We start from the raw sequence: 20,662 nt of genomic DNA, 5'->3' as shown, positions 1-20,662 counted from the left end.
GGAAATGTTCTAAAATCTCTGCTGTCCAATAAATTAGCCACTAGCCACGTGTGGCTATTGAAGGTGTGAAAAGTTTATTCATTGAATGTGGCTTAGTGTGACTCAGGAGCTGATTAATATTGTGTAATTTAAATTAATTTACATTTAAATGTAAACATCTACATGTGGCTACTGGCTACTGTATTGGACAGCACAACTCCATATAGTTCTCAGATTATAAAATCTGAGTCTTTTTACTCCAGGACCTCCAAGCAATTTATAACCAAGCATTGTAATCTGTTGTCCCAAGTCACGAGTAAACCACCCTTATGGAATATTAGGCTTGGGGCCCTTGATAGCTTTTTTCCTCCCCCCAGGAGTAGAGTACTTAGGACTTTCCTTGAGGTGGGGAAGACATGAGGGAAAGGGAAATGAATGACAACTTTTTCAAGATTTTGTGGTTAATCTTTGTTGAATGAATGAATGCATCATCGGTTGAAAGAAAACAGCAATTTCTTCTGGGCTTGGTCTAAGTTCTAACCCTTGACCAGAGTCATCTCTGTCCCACCTTCTTGTACAATGACTGAGCATTTTAACCATTGTCCCTGATGCACTTACCTGAAATGGATATTTATAGTGGCATGGGATGATAATGTCACTTTTCACAATCTCGACACATTTGATTCGGGAAAGTTCAATGGAGCCCTTCAAAGTGCGCTTTTTCTGTGGGGAGAAAAAGCACATTCCATTTAAGGAAGAAGGAAGACAATATTTCTGTCCAGGCTGCTTCTAGAAATACATTACTAGATAAGATCCACTGTAAACCAACCCTCCAAATATCCAGAAGCTTCTTAGCCCTCAGTGCCTGAGAAGAACACTCTGAGCAGACTTCTGGGAGAACATGTTATTTGAATCATCTTTTTGATGGAGTGACTGACTTCTGTTCATTGAGCCACTGTGCCTTATATCCCAGTTACCTTGTGACAAACAGCAGCATTTGCAGAACTTACAGCTGGGATGGGTAGTGCAATCTGTGGGAAACCACACATGCGCCAGTCTTTTTCTGCTTTGTACCTGCTCATGGCCTTATTAGCATAGTAAGTGAGCTCAGGCCTGACCTGGTTGGTGCCAAATACCTTTAGTGGCACCTTTCTTTTCTATATCTGCCTCCTCTGTGTCCCTTAGTTACCCATGATCTCACAATGGCACCCCTGTAGGACATTCCTGACTCTGCTCTGTAACTATCCCTTCTCCACACCCCCATTAAATTTTACTGGCCCCATGTCTCATTTCCTTGGAAGCTGCTAGATGTATTCCTTGATAACTAATTCACATGATGGTCTTTGTGATTTATAACCATGTCACATGTTACCCATTTCTAAGGGTCCTCGTCCTTGGATCCCAGGGCATGTTAGGTTGGTAGACGATAAGGGTCCATGGAAGGCTAGTTAGGGAAAAGCTTTTGGAGAGTAGGAGCCTTTCACAGGTGCCTGGAATTAGGCTTCCATTGAGAATAGAGTTTAATTCAGTTATGGAACCAGTTGCAAAACAATTCATCTTAGCTTATCCTTAAGAAAGAGGTAGCACAGATGGTGGTGAATCAGGCACAAGGTTGGAAAGGGCTAGGGACAAAGTTGGGCTCTGCTTCTAACCAGCTCTGTGACCTTGGGTCATTCATCTACCTCCCTGCACTTCAGTTTCCACGTCTGAGAAGTGAGGATAATAATGCCTACCCTTTAAGTATTGATTGCAGAATAAGATGGGAGTATGTAAACAAATGACCTGGCCTATGATATGTGCCCTCAATAAAGGGTACCCTCCTAGTGAAAGAGGTTAAAGAAGTCCTAAGTATGGCAAGAGAGTTGTGATATATGAGGGTACTTGGTGGGTATTTGGGAAGTATGACATCATCAAATTCTCCAGAAATGAGCTCAGGCTTTACTCACCACTTCTTGATACTCAGCCTAATGGCTAGCATTTGCTTTAGTAGATGAGGCACAGAACTGAGAGGAAAAAAATTCAAGATGTGAGAAGTACTCTTTATTGAATACAGGGAAGTTTTGTGGTATTTCCTTTTTTTAAATTTTCTTTCTGAAAACAAATTTATTCATTTTTGAAAGTTCAAAATCTATCCATGTTCATTGTAACAAATAAAACAATATGGAGGTATGTTGAGAAAATATTTCTAGTATTTCACTATCCTATCCTTCTCCACAACTCTGAGCTAGCCAAGGTTAACCATTTGGAATGTATTTATCTTTCCCACACATATTTATAGGATATATAATACGAAAATGAGCATCTCTTCCACATAGTGGTCTCCAGTGTGCTTTTGTAATCTCAGGATGTATTAAGAGGTCAGTCTTCCCTTAAAAACCTCTGAAAACATGTGCCCTTTGGACCCAAACTCTCTTCTCATTTAGAGTCTTTCATAGCTAGAAATACGTGTCCTGATCCTGCCCATAATCATAGTCTTTGGAATGGGTAATCTGTTTTCAAAAGCAGAAGAGCACAAGAGAGCTGTTTTCTCAAAAACCATCTGCAGTTACAGGTGATAAACAGGGAGTCTGAGCTTTGAGGTTATCTTGGTTTTCAACCTCTGTTGGGTTATTTCCTCAGTAGCGTACATGGTAAAATGCGACAGAAGGCTCATGGCAGTAAGAGGACCACTCTGTTTGCAGACATTTTTGTTCACTGGAACTCCTGCATTCCTGAGGGTAAAGACCAGGACATCTGTTACCATATCCCCCAAGCCTATCACAGTGGCTGGTCCACCATGGGTGCCCAGTTAGGATGATATAAACGAAGGGTGCCGAGTTGGAAGGCAGCTTAGATAGCTTCAATCAGACTTAAGGCTAATGTGTTTAGCCATTCAGGAATATTTATTGAGGGCCAGCTCTGAGCCAGGTGGTGTTCTGAGTGCAGGAAATAGAGAGATGAACATGGTAGACCTTCTCATGGAGCTCTAGTCTAGTTGGGAAGGCAGACAATACACACAAGTGCTCTAAGGAGAATAGGACAGGTTGATGTGGTCAACTGGTGGTCAGGGCAGCCCTCACTGGAGACAGGGCATTTGAGAAGAGATCAGAAAGTCAATAAAGGAGCCAGATAAGAGAAGGCCTGGGAGGGTGAGCTCTGAGGTAAACAGCAAGAGCAAAAGCCCTGGGGTAGAAACATTCTGGATAAGTAGCAGTTGTTAATAGCCTGGGATCATCATAATCAGGGCATCAGGTGGACGTAAACAGTAACTGGAGTTGTGACTAGGGATACAAATTCTATGTGAAGTTCTAAAGCAGTGCTAACCCACAGAAACATAATGTGAGCCATATATGGAATTAAAAAATTTCTAGTAGCCACACTAAAAATAGCAAAAAGAAACAAGTACAATTAATTTTAAGAGCACAGTATTTTGTTTAACCCAGTATTTCTAAATATTATCATTTCCACATGTTATCAACATAAAAAAATTGAGAGCTATTATGTTCAAGGACTAAGACTTTGTGTATTTTACAAGATGTCTCAATTTGGATTCTCCACACTGCAAGTGATCAGTAGCCACACACGACTGGTGGCTACCTTATTAGGCAGTGTGGCTTCAAGATTTCCAGGGAAGATTTCTCTAAACTCAGGTGATCTTCTTTGACTTCTTAATATTCATTGAGTTCCAACGTGGATTTTAAGGGACTGTCAGGTGAGCCTTCGGTGGAAATGGATTTCACATTCTATCATCAAAGTTCACTCTCAGCCCCAGAGGAGTGATCAGGTTCCTCCCTCACAATGCGTCCTGCTTGGTCAGTCTCTCTGACACCCTAAGGCCAGTTCTCCTCAGATCTCCAAAGACCTGCTACGTGGTAAATTGCAGGGTCAGCTGTGCCTTCCCCGAGCTGGGCAGGGGGGGACAGTCGGTCAGTGAGCTAAACACAGCTTTGTCTCTGGGAGATGGTGACTGCCTGTAATCATCCCAAACAACTGCGCTATTTCTGAAAAATGCCAGCGTAAAACCTTCCAAGGAAGCCACATGAAAGCCACCAGAGAAAGAGAGACACCAAGTAAAGCAGGTCCTCATTCTTCCTCGTTATTCCATCTGCACCCCTTGAGGTGAAGATCACAGAACTTCACTTGGCCTTGTCTCTTTTCTTGGCCGCATTCAAAGCTGTCCTCATATGGCAAAGCTTCACCCCAGACATTTGATATATGTCAAACGCAATCTAAAAAGATGCTGATGCCCACACATTTGTACAAGGAAAGCTTGTGCAAGTGGCTTTTATATCGCCTTTCTTTTTATGTTAATGTATCCTATGAAATAGAATTTTGGATTGTGACTTTTAAAGAAGGCAGGAAAAAACAAAAAGACCATAACATTTGGGAGCATTTCCTATACTTCAGGCACTCAACAGGCCATCTCATTTAATCACAGTCCTACAGAGTATTATTCCCCCATTTTGCAGGTGAGGACATTGAGGTTCAGAGGGACCAAGTCTCTTCATAAGTGAGCATACAAGCTCAACTCTGTGACTCCAGAGCCTGAGTGATTAATGACTGCTTCACGGCTTTGCACCTGCCCTGACTTAAGGTAGGAGGCTTTCATTCCCCAAACCCAACGCTGAATAATCAATTGCATGACCAATTTCTGTAAGCCGTGACCCAGTGGAGATTTGTTTCTGCCTCATTTGGTTGTGAAATGCTTATGTTGGATTTCAAAGCGGTAGCCCAGAGCTCCCTCTTCGCTCCTATAACATTGGTGCCTTGGCTGCTCAGCTAGTCCAGCGGATACATCAGTAAGAAGCTGTGTGTCAGTTACCCATGAAAGAGGACATCTCCACCCTTCTGAAAAACAGTAGAACTTCAGCCTTCTCCTCCAGTGAGGCTGAGTGAGAGAGAAATGGAACTTTCATATCAGGCAAACCCATGTCTGTCTGACCAGCTGTGCAACCTCAGGCAAATGTCTCAACTTCTCTGTTGCCTTGTGTTTTTTTTTAAGTGGAAATAATAACTGTCCCTGAATCAGTGGGTTAACTTAGAGGATTTAAAAGATCTACATAAACCTACTAGCAAAAGAAAATCATTCAAATGATTAAACCACCCACCCAAGTGTTACTTCCTTTCCTTTCCTTCTCCAAATGCTGCCCAAAGATCAAGACCTCACTCTCTTGTCTTTATGTGTCCACATTTTCTTTGGGGTTTTCTTTCAGGTAAATATGTAACTGAGAACCACCATTTGGGAGGACAACATTAATATTTAACTGGTGATCCTGGTGATTTTGACATTCCGGAGTTATTTGTTTACTTTGCCAATTATTTGTAAAACCAGGGCAAAACCTTGAAAGGGGCCTGTTGCCTGGTCTTCCCATCTGCGTCACATTTGCTCTCATTTTAGCAAACGTGGGGACTTTAGCTCTCTTCTTCCCTTCCCCCTCGCCCGTCAAAACTTCGCCCAAATAGTCATTCACCTAAGATTTAACTTCCTGAGAGCTTAAGGCTTGATTTGTTTCACAGGAGTTTGTATTAGGACAGGTATTAGAGACTTAAACCTAGAGGGAGATTTGATAATCAAATTTCAAGCATCAACTGGGAGAGTGTTTTTCAAAGGGAAGCAGTATTTTTCAAAGGGGAGCGATGCATTTAAGACTTTCTCGGGGACTTCCCTAGTGGCGCAGTGGTTAAGAATCCGCCTGCCAATGCAGGGAACACGGGTCCGAGCCCTGGTCTGGTAAGATCCCACATGCCGCGGAGCAACTAAGCCTGTGCGTCACAACTACTGAGCCCGCACTCTAGAGCCCAAGAGCCACAACTACTGAAGCCCGCGTGCCTAGAGCCCGTGCTCCACAACAAGTGAAGCCACCGCAATGAGAAGCCCGCGCACCGCAACTAGAGAAAGCCACGCACAGCAACAAAGACCCAACACAGCCAAAAATAATAAAATAATAAAAAAAGGCTTTCTCGGATCACACTGTAAAAGGAGCCACATGCTGCTTTTATCAGTTTCTTTAAGATTAGGAAATACTTTTGATGATTTTAACCAGGCATTTTGAATATTTTGTTCATTGCTTCTTCTGGCGTGTGGTACAGCCAGCCATTGTACCAATCTGAAATGGCACAATGATGAAATCGAAATGAAAACTGATGTCATGTGAGGTGAAACTTCAGTGACTGACTTGGGGGCTGCTTTCGCCCACCCCTACCAGAATTCCGACTATCAGTTCTAAGACTGGTTTTAGGAGCTTTCCTGGATTCTAGTCCCATCCCCTCTGCAAAACATGCTGGAGGTAACCCATGAGTTCCCTCCCAGTCTCCCAATGCAGCTTTCTGTCTTTTATGGCAAAGGGAACCCTCATGCTGAAGGGGAGACAAGCAGAAATTCGGAACTTGGAAAAGTCATGGTTGGAATCCCTATGAGAACAAGTATTATTGGGCAAGTTGTCTCAGTTCTCTGGGCTTAGTTCTCTTAGGTCTTCTGAATCATTTAGTTCTTGGGGAGTAGGGATGCTGCTGACAGCTGCAACTCAGGGTTATAATGACCTGAGCTACTTGGTACCTAATAAAGATGTGATCTCAATGGAAAAAGCAGCGTCTTCTAGAACACCAGTGTAATTTGTAATTAGCTGTTGCTGGTTCTTCCCTCTCCCAGTCCATGTTCACCTGGACCTACCCCCACTAAACTTTCAAGTTCTGGGAAGATCTGGAGCTAAGGTAGCAGGTTTCGAGGCACCTAGACTGACTTAAAGCCAGGAAACTATGATCCATCCCACACCTGCCTCCTTTTCTTTCCACAAGACCTTTTCGTCATGGCCGAACCAGAGTAAACTGGCTTTCCTCACCTCAGCTTTTCACACCTTGGTTTATGATGAGGCTGGTTGTGCTGTGGGGAAAACACTCAAGCTTCCCTTAAAGTCCACCATCTCATTAGTAGTAGCACCCTGACTACCTGAAAATAAAAGGATTTTACTCACCCTCTCCCCACCTCCCCACAAAAACAAACAAACAAAAAAACAAGAAGAAAGAAAGAAAGAAAAGAAAAGAAACAGGACTATACTCTCATACAGTTTCCAGACTCAATTTGGGATCCTCTATTAAAATTATGAATGTGTTTTCTCACAAGAAGCTATTAAGAGCAGATACCCCTGGGAGTAGTTCTGGGGTTTGGGAGTAGGAAGTAGAGAGACTTTCTTTTCACCTCATATCCTTCTATACTGTTTCACTATTTTACCATGAACGTGTATTTCTTTTATTGTACTTAGAAGCAGTTAACTAAAATAAATAAATACATTTCCCTTATAGGATTTATCCTATGGAAACATTTGTTTAAAATATAAAGAAGTAGGAAAATCCTTGTGGCATTATTTATTACACTGAAAAGTCTAGAGAAACCTAAATACCCACCAATAGACAAATGGTCAGATTAGTTATGGTTCATCTGTCTTGTGACCACTCTGTAGCCATCAACAAAGAGTAAAGCTGGTCTATACGGAGGGGAAAAAAAAAAATATATATATATAAAATGTAAAAAGTAGGTTTAGAGGGCTTCCCGGGTGGCGCAGTGGTTGAGAGTCCGCCTGCCGATGTGGGGGACGCGGGTTCGTGCCCCGGTTCGGGAGGATCCCACATGCCGCGGAGCGGCTGGGCCCGTGAGCCATGGCCACTGAGCCTGTGCGTCCGGAGCCTGTGCTCCGCAACGGGAGAGGCCACAACAGTGAGAGGCCCGCTTACCGCAAAAAAAAAAAAAAAAAAAAAAGTAGGTTTAGAACAATAGGTGGAGCATCATCTCATTTTTGGGAAAAGACATAATAAAATATATATTAATATGTTCAATAATCAAAGAAATACTACAAGAAGTAACACTGCTATACTGGTTCTCCCTTGTGGATGACACTATGGAAGACTTTTGCAAGGTAAGTTATATATTATTATAATATCTGAAGTTTTTGCCGTGAGCATGTAAATTTACTAAGCAGAAAAATAAAAATACTATTTTAAAGCAGTCACCCATTTTAAAAACACCACACTGTAATACGGGTTTGGCAGATGACTATGGGAGAAGGCCAAGTGGTACACATCAAATGCTGGGTGTGCAAAATGACGCAGCTCTTTGCTTTTATAACCTCATGACCCCTTTAGCAGTCAGTGGCAGCCAGGCAGCACCTGCCGCCTGCTCTTCTGTATCCATGGAGGTTCAAGTTCATGACATTTCCTCTCCTGCTCTCCTTGAGTGCTAGTCATTTTCTTTATAGATTAATAAACAGCTCTGTGTGCTTTTATGTGGTGTATTTGTCTTAGAGGTGAAGCAACAATTCAGGAATAATTCCAGCCTAATTCTTCTTAGCAATGATATTAGTGATCTTAGCCTTAAAAAAGCATTGTTCGTTTAAATTTGCTTACAAAAGTTGGTAGAGAGAAAAGGACTTAATGTGGAAATTAAGAGCAAGAACTAAGTGGTACAGAGTAGACCCTGAAGGTGTCCTGCACATTTTCTCTCTCAGCATCTCTGGTCTTTGAATGCTCTTTCAAAGCCCTCCTTCTTTCCAATATAGGGCATATTAGATTTCGAATGAGTTTGAAAGAATGTATTTTTGAATCTACCTTTTGAGCACTGGTGATTCAGTAGCCAAAGTATATAAATGGATAACAACTTCATTAGATTTCAGGAAATAACTCCTTGCACAGAGATGATGTTCAATTGATTATTTGTTACTTGGTTGATTGAGGGAACAGCAGGTAGGACCAAGTGTGCAGCAAAAAGTAGTATTTGTGGACTCCATGACAAAACTCTTAATAGAAATGATTTGAAAAAGACATCTAGAATGATTGGCAAGTGGATAACAATTTCTTGACAACGTAGAGGTAAGTTAAAACTAGCCTGCCCAAAGGTTTTAGCTAATAGATAAAGAGCTCCTACAAATTATTAAGATAGATACTAACAACATTATAGAAAGATGGGCAAAAGGGATCTAAACTGCTCTTAAACGTATGAAAAGATGCTCGCTGACAATAGACGTGTAAATAAATTTTACTGATATACCATTTTTTAAGTCTATCAGACTTGCAAAGATCAAAACATATGATAATACTGTTGGTGAGGTTTTGAGAAAACAAGAATTTTACACGTGGCCCTGGAGAATGTTGATTGGTACAACTTCCGTGGAGAATAATTAGGTCATGTTCAGCAAAATAACAGATGCAGCTATCCTTTGACACAGCAATCCCACTTCTAGAAATGTTTTCTATAGACCACAACTTCCCAGCCTTGGCACTATTAACATTTTGGGCTGAATAATTCTTTGTTGTGAGTTTGTCCTGTGCATTGTAGGATACTTAACATCCTGGCTCTACCCACCAAAGGCAATAGCACCCCTTTCCCCAGTTATGACAACCAAAAATTTCCAGACATTGCCAATGGTGGGCAATATTGCCCCTGGTTAAGACATATTCATACATATAGAAAGTGAGATACCTATAAGGTTATTCATTCCTCATTGTTTGTAATGACAAGAAAATTGGAAACAGACTAAATGGCCATCAAGATAGTTTTTTTATCCATACAACAACACATTATGCAACACCCCCCCAAAAAAATAAAGAATAAAGAAGCCCCTCGCATATCAGTATGTATTGATCTTCAAGAAGTATTGCTAATCAACCAAAAGAAAAGTTAGGAAGTGTATATAGCATATGCTACCCTTGTATAAAAAGAAGGGAAAGAAGAAAGTTTATTTGTATTTATATATATATGCATAAAGAATCATTGGAAGAGCTGATAAGTTGATTATGTTGGTTGCTTTCAGGCAAGGAAGCAGTGTGGGATCAAACTACAAGGAATCCCTAATCCTAAGGTAAGTTGTTGCTTTTGTACTTACAGCTGCTATTGTGACCTTGGGCAAATTGCTTAACTCCCCTGTGTCTCGATTGCTTCCTCTCTAAAACAGAATTGACTGTTATCTTCTTCAAAGAATTGTGAGGATAAATGAGAAAAATCCATAGGAACGTGTTCAGTCCTGTCCTTGTGGTTATTGTTGCAGGCTGCTCCTGTTAATGCTGTTGTTGTGTTGTCATTCAGGTAGGCCTGCTGAGCTAACAGGAGCATTCCTACTGGTCCCCGCTCAGGACTTCATTAGACAGTGTTGGAAACTCACCAATGAGTCCTTGCCCCAACTCTCCCTTCTCAGTCACCATGGCTTCTATTATAAGACTTCTCAGACCCAAACAAGCCTAGATCTGAAAATATCCATTGTAGAACACTTAATTCCAACTTTAATATTTGTCCCAGATGTCTGACCTAAGAAAAGATACTTAGCCTTTCCAAGCCTCTGTTTTTCTCATCAATACAATGGGGATAACGATAGGACCTACTGCATGTGGTTATTGTGAATATTTTTGATACGATACGTGTAAAGCTCTTAATCTGGTGCCCTGAAATGCAGCAAGGACTCATTAGGTATTGGCTCATATTATTCTAAATTTTATATTGGTTACATTTGAAATGACTGCCTTCTTTTTAGGGTGCATTCTTGGGTTCATGCGTGGATTTTGATAACATGGTTTTTTTATCAGCCATACAGTTATTAACCTTCTCTTAGCTGTATTACTTCCTGGAAAGATTTCCATATTTAACTAATCTCCATGTCTATTTGTAAATTCCTGATATCATTGGCAGTGAGATACAATCACATAGTTTCCACTTCTTTTGAGCTGGTGGGGTCTTTAGAGATCATTCAATCTAACTTTTTATGTTAGAGATGAGGCTTCAAGGTGAAATGAATTTCTAAACTAGCTGTTACCTTTTCATTTCTACTATTCAATTTACAGCCTGGGGAGACCGAGGTCATAGAATTGGAAGCATTTTTGTGATTATTGCAGGCCAAGGGTAAGGCCAAGAGTGTAGGGTTCTGGGCAGCCTCCTTGTTCTCTCTTCAACTAGAACACTTCTTCTGCTGCTTCACATATGGGAATGGGAATGACACGTGTAATTTTATACTAAAAGGGAGCTCCAGGCTTTAAAAAGTTGGAAAACTTTGATCTAGTCCAATCCCTTGATAGTATGGACAAGATAACCAAATCCCAGATAGAAGAAGGACTTGACCAAGGTCACCCAGATTAATCAGTACCAGGTCCCCATTCTGTTAAGCTGCTGTGCTGTTGCTTTCTCACCTTATCTCACTTTTCTAGAATTACAGAATTACAGTCTGCTTGAGACTTTCAGTCCCTGAGACCCTGTCTAAAGTTAGAGCTAACCTCTACAGAGCAGTGAAAAATGGCTTATGTCATACCTTTCTGTATTTCCTTTGCTTCTTGATAAAGAGGCTTGATGATCTAACCCAAAGAGCGCATTCACGTGAACATTTCAGACCCCCTAAGGTGATCATCTAGGGAGACGAATATTTTGCAGAGTAGGAGGCTTTTTGGCACCCCTTCAATCCTACTATGTAGGGTGGGTTCATCTACATATACATAAGACTGATTTTAAATCAAATTATCTTGCCCATGTATAAAATATTATAGTTTTGCCCTTTCTCTCACTATAACATTTAAAACCTATCAAAATAGTATTAGATATTTGAAGATCACCACCACAACAGCATTCTTTTGTTTTCTTATTAGTTTCTTCTTAGAAACATAATCTTCTCCAATGATTCTGGTAACTATTGGTGGCCCCAGGCATTGCTTCAATCTCTTTGGAAGATTATGTAGCAACAAACGGTAGAGATCAGAAAATGCTATCCCGTGACACAGTTATCCCACATAACTCTATCCTAAAGAGCCGATTTTAAAAAGCAGAAAGTTCTATATTAGGTATACTGTTACTTTTCAGCATTTTCACTACACCTGAAAACAACCTGAATGTCAAACAATAGATGATAGATAAGTTCGTCGATGTGTTCAGTACAGAAAATAGATAAGTACATCTCTGACATGAACCACTCGATTATTTAAAAAATCATATATTTGAGAAAATGATTACTTTGGAGTCCATGAATGGAAATGTATCTACAAAAGAATAATGGAAAAAGAATAAATGGCAAAGTATAAAATTGTCATGCATTATGATTAAAACTACACGAAATTTATGTCTGCATGAGAGTAAAGATCGTTCTCACAGAGGCAGTAAATTGATGTTTTTAGACAAAAGGGTTTTGGAGAACAGTTGGGTGTAATTGTTTCATTAATTTTTTTAACAGTATGGAGGTGTGAGGGTTCGCTGCTCTGTCTCTGGAGATTAATTGTGGATTTAACTGGATTCTAACTTGTTTTCAGTTTTTGCTGTTAAAGGCCACCCGAGCTCAGTGTGAGTCTGAGGTCCTCAGTGTTGGTACACCAGGTGCTTTTCCACCAAAACGTGGAGTAGGATGAGTCTAGACCAAGTATCCCTGGAAGAGGGATGCTGTAAGATATAAGAAAGGGGCTCTTGAACTCTGTGTGTTCAATTGTCTGTCCCTAACACAGGTCAAGGCTTTTTCTACCTTGAGGCTTCGTATTGGCAGTTCCTTTTGCCTGGAATGCTCTCCTCCATTTCTTACCTTGACTGTCGTTCTCATCCTTCAAGTTTTACCCTGGATAGAAATTTCTTCTCTGACCACTCTTCCCACTCAGCCCCAGCAACTGCTTAGTTTTTCCATAGAACCTACAGCAGTCTGTATCTGCTCTATATATTTATATACTTGCCTGTTGTCTGTTTCCCCCACTAGTGTGTAAGCATGAGGTCAGACACCTTGTCTCTATTACTTACCACTGTATTCCTAGTCTCTAACATAACACCCTGCACATAGTAGGTGCTCAGGAAATTTTGCTGAACAAATGAGTAAATCTATGTATATCAGAATAGAAACAGTTCCCTGATACAGTGTTAGGTTAATAATAATAATAGTAATAAAGCTTTGGCACAAATATATGTCATTTTAGAGAGAAAAGTCTTGTATTTGAATTTTTATAATATGCAGGTATAATTCTGTGACTTTTGAATATCAAAAAAGGGAAAATATAATGAGAAGTCTACTTATAAATAACTCTAGGTTAGTGGGAATTATATGGCAACGTAAGAGTTTGGATCAGGTTCTTATTCCATTAAAATACTGACAACTTTCACTAAATTTCAAGGAACTGAATTTTCTGTGGCTAGGAAACCATGTCAGACCTTCCATTCCCTCCTCTGGATAACTTTAAGTGAGGATCCTGGGTCTTGTGAAGGCAAACCCAGATGAAACTCTCAATGAAAATTAGGTCCTGGAAGATATACTATCTTCTGTAGGCCTAAAAACTCATTGATGAGTGGAAGAATTTACTACTAGTTAGTTAGGGAAATGGGGGGATGAGGACTACTATTTGGGCCTTGAAAATATGAGAAGAGCTTTAAACTCATTTTCCATAGGGTCCATTTCTGAGTTTGAGATAAAGATATCATATATTACATGAACCTCATGGTTTAAGAAACTGAGCTCGTGTGCTTTCCAGTGAAACCTTTCTTCCAGACTGAGTCAGGAACTAAGCCCTTATATTTATGGTCTTACCCTGTGGCCTATTTTTACTGCAGAAACTGATTAATGGATGTACTAGACCCTGAGCAGTAGGAATTGAATCTAATTTTAACTTGGGAGTATTTGCCTCTAAAACAAGAATTCTCTATCCAATGGCTATCTCCATAAAACATCAACATCACATCAGACAAGCGAAAATCAATTCACAAAGAAATGCCATTAATGCAGACATCAAAACCGCACATTCTTGGCTTTGAGTGGCCTGAACTGCAAAGTACTTTGCTTTGGATTCTTACTTTTCTTTGCCTGGTTAGGCAAGGCCCACATTTTTAGCTCCCAGATACTCTTCTGAATTCAATTTGAGTTATGTGACCTTCATTCATTCCCTGGATATTTACTGACCACCTACTACGTGCCCAGCACCGTACTAGAGGTTACAGGGATGAGCAAGGCAGTCAGTCGCTCATGGAAGTGACCTTCCAGTGGACGTAAGATAGAAAATGAACAGGGAAGCACATCAATAAACCCAATAAATAAGTGCAGATATTGATTACTGAAGTGTCTATGGACTTTAAAAGAAAAGAAAAAGAAACAGGATTCTGGGAAAATAATTGAAGAGATGGGAAACAATAAAGAACCAACCCTACAAAAATCTGGGTTGTTGCAGGCAGTGGGAACAGCTAATGCAAAGACCCTGCCCTTGCAGGATCTAAAAGTGAGCGGCCCCTTAAGTGTATCTCACCCTAGTCCTGCTCCTGTACAGAGGCCCTAGCGGGGGGCATGGCCTGGAGTGTTCAAGGTTCAGAAAGAAGTCAGATATGATGGATGAAGGGATCAGAATAAATGAATCTGAAAGGCAGGTAGGGACCATGGGTGAAGGGTCTTGTAGGCCATAGTTGAGGATTAATTTAAATACTCTAAACGGTCACGGAGGCCTTTACAGTAGGGCATAATATCTGATTTCTCATTTTAAAAGTCTATTCTAGGTGTTGCATGGATAGTAGATTGTAGGAAGCCTTGAGTGTCAGTGGGAGCTGAGCTGGAAGGCAACTCAGTCACGTAGGAATGAAGTGGAGAGAGATCACGAGTGGTGAAAGTCTCAAGCAAAAATGCTCGGGTAGCTCTGAGAATGTTATCTACCAAGGGTTTAGCTGTAAAAGGGAAGGAAGGAAGGGTAAGACAGGGTGGAGGGTAAAAGAGAACAGAGTTGCTTGGTTCTTTTAAAAAGAGTTGGGAGGGGGGACGGACTGGCCTACCTGCTGGTTTCTACGTGGGTCTCTGACCTAAATCTTAAGACTCCAACCTCCTGAATTCTCACGGCTAGCCATGATCTGCTGCCTCCAGGGAGTCCTAATTACTTACTCCTGCACCCAGGAATCTCCTGTTTGAAGTCCTTTATCACTTGCTTTGTTCTGAACTCTTTTGGTGTTGAGCCTTGTTCTGTTAGGGGTCCCTGTGTGTAACTCTAACCTCTCCAACTGTATCTACACATTCCTCCTTCCCTTCTTTTCTTTCTTTCACAAATAATGAGTGAATAATATGTACCAGGCACTGTGGTAGACCCTGATGATGCCATCTTTAGCAAATTGGGCACCAACTCTTGTAAAGCTTACAGTCTAATGGAGGGGAATGACATCAGTACAATAATCACATTTATAGCTAGGTAATTACAATTTGGCATGCACTTTGAAGAAGCGTATGTGCCACTGTATCAGAGCGTAACAAGAGGAGATGACCTAGGCTAGGGAAATGAAGGAAGTCTTCCCCAAGCAAGTGACCTTCAAAATGGGGGGTCTTAAAGTTAAAGAAAATCTTATGTGTTTGGAGCTCAGTGAGATGGGAGGAAAAGGAGCATGAACTGAAATGGAGGAGACCATGGGATAGATTTTGGCGTCCACTCTCAGGGTAAAGGGACCACTGAAGGGACATGCCAGCTTCTGATGAGGGTCATCAGGACACGATCACAGTCACCATGTGAAAAGCTCACACTGGCTACTGTGTGGGGAATGGAGTGGTGGGGGGGCGGCGGAGTGGGTGCAGGGAGACCATTACGAAGTGGTAGCAATCCCAGGTGAGAGATGCTGGCAGCTTCCACGAGGAAGGTGACTCTAGGAAATGGAGAGAAATGGACAGATCCTAGAGGAACTTTCAGTGCCAAAATTTGGACACATGGTGGAGGCTCCCAGAAGTGAATGGAGACAAAGATTTGTCCTGGAGTATATGTGGAAATGATAGGACTCATAACACATTTCATTGCAGAAGACATATGTGGCATGGTTGCTGACTTTCAGGACTGCCCTTTACATGGAGGGCTCTAGAGCCAGAAGGCATTACGTACTTTGTAATAACCCAGTTGGATCGCCAATTGCCTATGAGCAGCAACAGTTAATAGTAATAAGAACTGTTTGACAGGGAGGCTGTGTTGGCTCTGGAGACATAAGGGAGTTATTTAAATTCTCTTTGCCTCAGTTACATGCTCTGTAAATTGGGGTAATGGTAGTTCCTAACTTACAGGGTAGGTGTAAGGATTAGATGAAATAATTCATTTAGCACAGTGACTGACACATAGTAAGTACCCGGTAAATATTAGTTACTATAATTATTAGAATAATGGTGACATTCATTTCATTAAAAAAAATAAAGAAGGAATGTTTGATCATTTTAAAACATGTAAATAGCTTTATAGAGGGTCACACAGCCTTCAGCAACCTTTGCAAAGCCACACAGCTCTTAAGTGGTAGAGCTGCTCTTTGACCCAAATCCGTTGACACCAGAAGCTGTGTTTTTGACCACTATGCAATAATGTTGCCAAAAGCAAGAAAAGGGGATCCTCTTCCCACCTGCCATCTTTAATTTAGGAAGCATGCATATTATAAGAGATGTTTCTGCTGCTAGATCAGACTTTGGCTAAAGGGAAGTGTCCATGAGGAGTGGTGGCCCTATCCAGAAAATGACTAGAATGGTGATCTTGACTGTTTCTCCTGTCCTGTGTAAGTGGTAATGGCTCCCATGCTATGGTGACCATGGAAAACTTGTTTCCTAAGGTGCAAAGAATCATTAAAATAGGGAAACCTTTCCATTTCTCCTTAGGGCCTTTCAGAAGATCAAGATGGTCCTATTAGTACCAAGCTAATAGCATACTTTTCTCATGAAATACTCAGCATTGAGTAGTGTTGGGGTCCTTACTTTACAAATAGGAAACAGAGGCTTAAAGAGGTTAAATGTCTTGCCTGAGATCCCACAACTAGAAAGTGATAGAAGCAGCATTTGAATCCAGCTGTAGCAGACTATTCTGGCCTCACCATTCTGTGACACTTGTCTCCCCTCTGTGCTGTGCTGCCCCTCCCATCTCATGCTTACTCAAAGTGCCTGAGGCCCCGGCCCCCCCACTTCTCTCTTTTACCCCTAAAAAGGATCTGATGTCAGTCCTGTACAACTAAGCACGTTGTTCAGGAAGTGACTACCTCTTCAGAGTTTATCTTTATTTAAGCCTGCCCCCGCCAGTGGTGTGCTTATGTTGGCCCCCATAAGAGCTGATTGCTACATTTTCAGGAGTTCTGTGAGCCAGTAGACTTTACATTGGTAGTTTGACATTGGTCATGATGGGAGTATTTACTCTACAGAAATTGGCAAACACCACAAACAAAGGCTCTCCCATATTCTCTACTGCCATTACCACTACAGTGATTGTTAGACATTTACCAGCATACCACTGGGCCCTCATCTTTCCTTGTCCTTTGTTAAAGAATGTCTGGCAACAGGGATCACTTTGCTCAGAAATTGGCAGGCACAGGGAGTGTCTGAAATCACGCCTGGTGGCCAGTCACCACCTGACAGCTCCATGCTTCTCTCTGGCCCACTGCTCCAGCATGACAAAGCAGCTTCCCGGCCCCAAGGAAAACACTTGCACATCTCAATACTTTGAACAGGCATCTGACATCAGATCTAAATCCATGTTAAAATAAAAGGCTCAGTCAGTATGAATTATAATGACAATGGGCATGGAAATTTGAAATTAGATAAAAGCAGACTTATTTGCAGAATTACAGTATTTGTTCCTGAATATGTAAAGGATTATTTTTATATGATATCATAAATCCACAGAATTTTAGAGCTGCAATGAACATAATTTTACAAATGAGAGAAGAGAAAAAGAAGCTGAGGCCCTGAGAGGGGAAATGTTGGCCCAACATCACGCAATCATGATGCATGTATGTCTCTACCCACACAGTTATATTTAGTCACAGAATAGAGGGAATCCAGAACCCTGATGTTAGCCACACTTTGAAGAATCCTTGAATGTTTCCCTTCATTTGAAAATGATTATGTTATGCCACCCTGCCAGCTCCTTCACAGATATAATGATGATACAAATAATAGCTAATTTTTACTAGGTGCTTACTAGGTGACAGGACTTATGTTAAGTGCTTTATATATTAAGTTGAACTACGTATATGAAATTGCCAACATTTGATCTTTTTTTAATCTATCAAATGGTAATTTGTAATAGGTCAATCTAAATACATTCTCTCTAAATATTCACCATTTTCCCATGAAGTGAATACTATTATCACACCCATTTTACAGACGGCAAGACTGAAGCTTTAATTTAAAAATAAATTTAAAAAAGCTTTCTTCCCACAAGTGTTATTCTTATTTATGGGTAATGAACAATGTACTCTTGTGTGCAAATCGATGGCCCTAAGCAATGGAATGTACATAGAACATAAACAATAATACCTGACATATCTTGCCTTTCTCAGTGACCTTGGAAAATTTTCTAATCGATAAATTTCTGTAATATTTAAAGAAATGCTTTTTAAAATGTTATTTATGAATATAAAGCATAGACATTAGAAAATAAGAAATTTGATGTCTGTGCGTTATATATCTGCTGTATCCCACGTGGAAATGTTAGAAACTATAGCTCAGGGCTCCCCAGAATGAATTAATTGTCCTAGAATTTTCATAATACTTGAATGAAGAAGCTGAGTTATTTTGCAACATTGTCTACATGCAGATTATAACCAACAGAATTCTGAATCAAGACCATTTGGTTGTATGTCTATCTGCAAACAATATTGTACAGAATTCACAACCAAACAGTTCACAACAAGCAGTTACACTCAGAAATGATCAGTACTACGTACATGGGATGATGCTATGTCAAGTGATGACTCAGGAAAGAAAATTAGTGAAAACTGTAAAATGGGCTTTGAAAAAAATATTTAAACATAAATGACTACTCGTTGAATATGAAACCAGAACTTCTAATGTCCCATTCACAACAGAAAAAAAATTGACCGATACCATGTGATTAATCAACTCTAAATGATGAATTCTCCAAGTTGAAAACTTGGCTATTGGCCCTCCCTTAAGTTAGTCAACAAATATTTATTAAATATCTACCACAGGGGCCTTGCGCATAAGTAATTCCATATTATTCCCAATTGACTGGCTGATTATTATCAGTAAGCATCTGCTTAAGATGAGCATGTCTTTTCACCTCTAAAAAAGAGGCAGTATTATCTCACCTGCAACTTAGAAGTCTAGGAATTCAGACTCCATACCCGGCCTGGCCTCTTTCAAGTCTCCATCTCATTGAACACTTCAAAGCCTCACTCTCAAAAGACCCCAAACTCATGGCTACACCTACGAAGTCGGACCCCAGCCAAGAATCAGAGTGCCTTTGTCTCTAAGGGACCATCAAGCACCAACGTTATTTCCCCTACCTCCTTGATGATGGAAAAATAATATGATGATATAGTAAGGAGGCAAACATACTTCGAAAAATTGCTGAAAAGGGCTATACAAGTGCTACTTCATAGAAACAAGGAAAGAAGAAAGGAATGTTGTAGGTGGTATTTCCAGTCCTTTCATTTTATAAAGAATGAACCTGATGCAGAAGGTAGAGACATTTGTCCAGGCTAACTCACCTAGAGAGAAGTGGAGTTTGGTCTCCTGACCCCTCTTCCAGTGCTTTTTGTACCAAACTACATTGTTATGATTATTCACGTTGCACTTATTATTATTGATGTTATGGAATATAAGACTATCTTTAGATATATAAATACTGACTTAGCTAAGCAGCTGTAATCTTCTAGATAAGAACTACTGTTCTATACTGCATAACGTTTTATGCGTGATAGTCTCCTGGGAAGTTCTCCTAGGGATGAAGAGGTTTACCATCGGGCTTTGCAAATTCTAGACAATTAAATGCCCAAGGACCATTGTTCCCTATGTCAGGTGAGTGATGACCATTGAGACAATTAAAACTGAATCCATATAAAAGTTGACATGGGACACATCACTTAACCATTCCATTTGCCACATAAAATATTATAATTTAAAAGTCAAACTTAACCTTACAGGGGAAAGATAAGCTAATGAATAATAAACTTACTCTTTTACAGTTTTTAGAACTGAAATCACCTAATACAGTTAACCCATCTCTTGACTTTTCTCCATGCTCTCTTCCAATTGCTCTTACTGTACTTTTTAGGTTGTTATAACAAGTACATCTGTGTTTTCTGTGTTCTTATTTTATTCTCTGTATATCTTCATGAGTCAGCCCAGTCTAACTATAAAATACTGTTTTAAAAAGGACAAAACAAAGTGCTCACATACCCCATGACGGTCCTCAAAATACGCCAGGCTGGTTTTGGTTAAAACAAAGAATCGAACTTTAAAGTTCGAAGGAGAAGTTCTTCTCTTTTGTTGGGATTTCTTGATGAGTTGTTCTTCCAGGAGGATAAAGTTGTTCATGATCCAGTCCTTGAAAAGTGATGCACCTTGGGCATCACCCCTCAGCACAACCAGAGGAAACAGCTTCAGGGCAAGGAATGAGTTGGAGAGGCAGTTGATCTTCAGAGAGTTGTTCAAAGGCAACTTGCCTCCAATGTTATCTCTCTACCAACATTCAGTCAACATTGCAGAGCTTCTCTTCTGATGTCAAAGCCCACAACCACATCCTTTCAAAATTCAGAAAACTAGAAGCATAAGTAAAAATTATACATACCCTTTGCTGTACGGTTTAGAAATGATATTTGAAGAACCTCAGACTCAAAATGATATGACAGATCAGAGTTTAATCTTCATAGTTCCTGCTTTAGCCCGTCTAACAGTTAAGGCATGTATTACAAGGGGTAGAAACGTGGACTTTGGGGTCAATGGACAATAGTTTGTGTGTTAGTTTTCTGTTGGCTGCTGTAACAAATTAT

General features: G+C 40.4%; 1 protein-coding gene across 1 annotated transcript in view; it reads right to left on the bottom strand.

Moving 5' to 3' along the window:
* Positions 1 to 20,222, bottom strand: part of ITK (IL2 inducible T cell kinase) — a 63,901-nt gene extending 43,679 nt beyond the window's left edge. The window contains exons 1-2 of the mRNA XM_060146505.1: positions 20,070 to 20,222; positions 598 to 702 (exon numbers count right to left, since the gene is read on the bottom strand). Of these exons, the coding sequence (XP_060002488.1) occupies positions 598 to 702; positions 20,070 to 20,207 (243 nt within the window). The 5' untranslated portion in view covers positions 20,208 to 20,222. The remainder of the gene's footprint in view (positions 1 to 597; positions 703 to 20,069) is intronic.
* Between the last annotated feature and the right edge of the window lie 440 nt (positions 20,223 to 20,662).

This window comes from Lagenorhynchus albirostris, chromosome 3 (genome assembly GCF_949774975.1).
Source record: "Lagenorhynchus albirostris chromosome 3, mLagAlb1.1, whole genome shotgun sequence".
NCBI classification, from domain to species: Eukaryota; Metazoa; Chordata; class Mammalia; order Artiodactyla; family Delphinidae; genus Lagenorhynchus; species Lagenorhynchus albirostris.
This window is presented reverse-complemented; position numbering and strand designations above follow the sequence as displayed.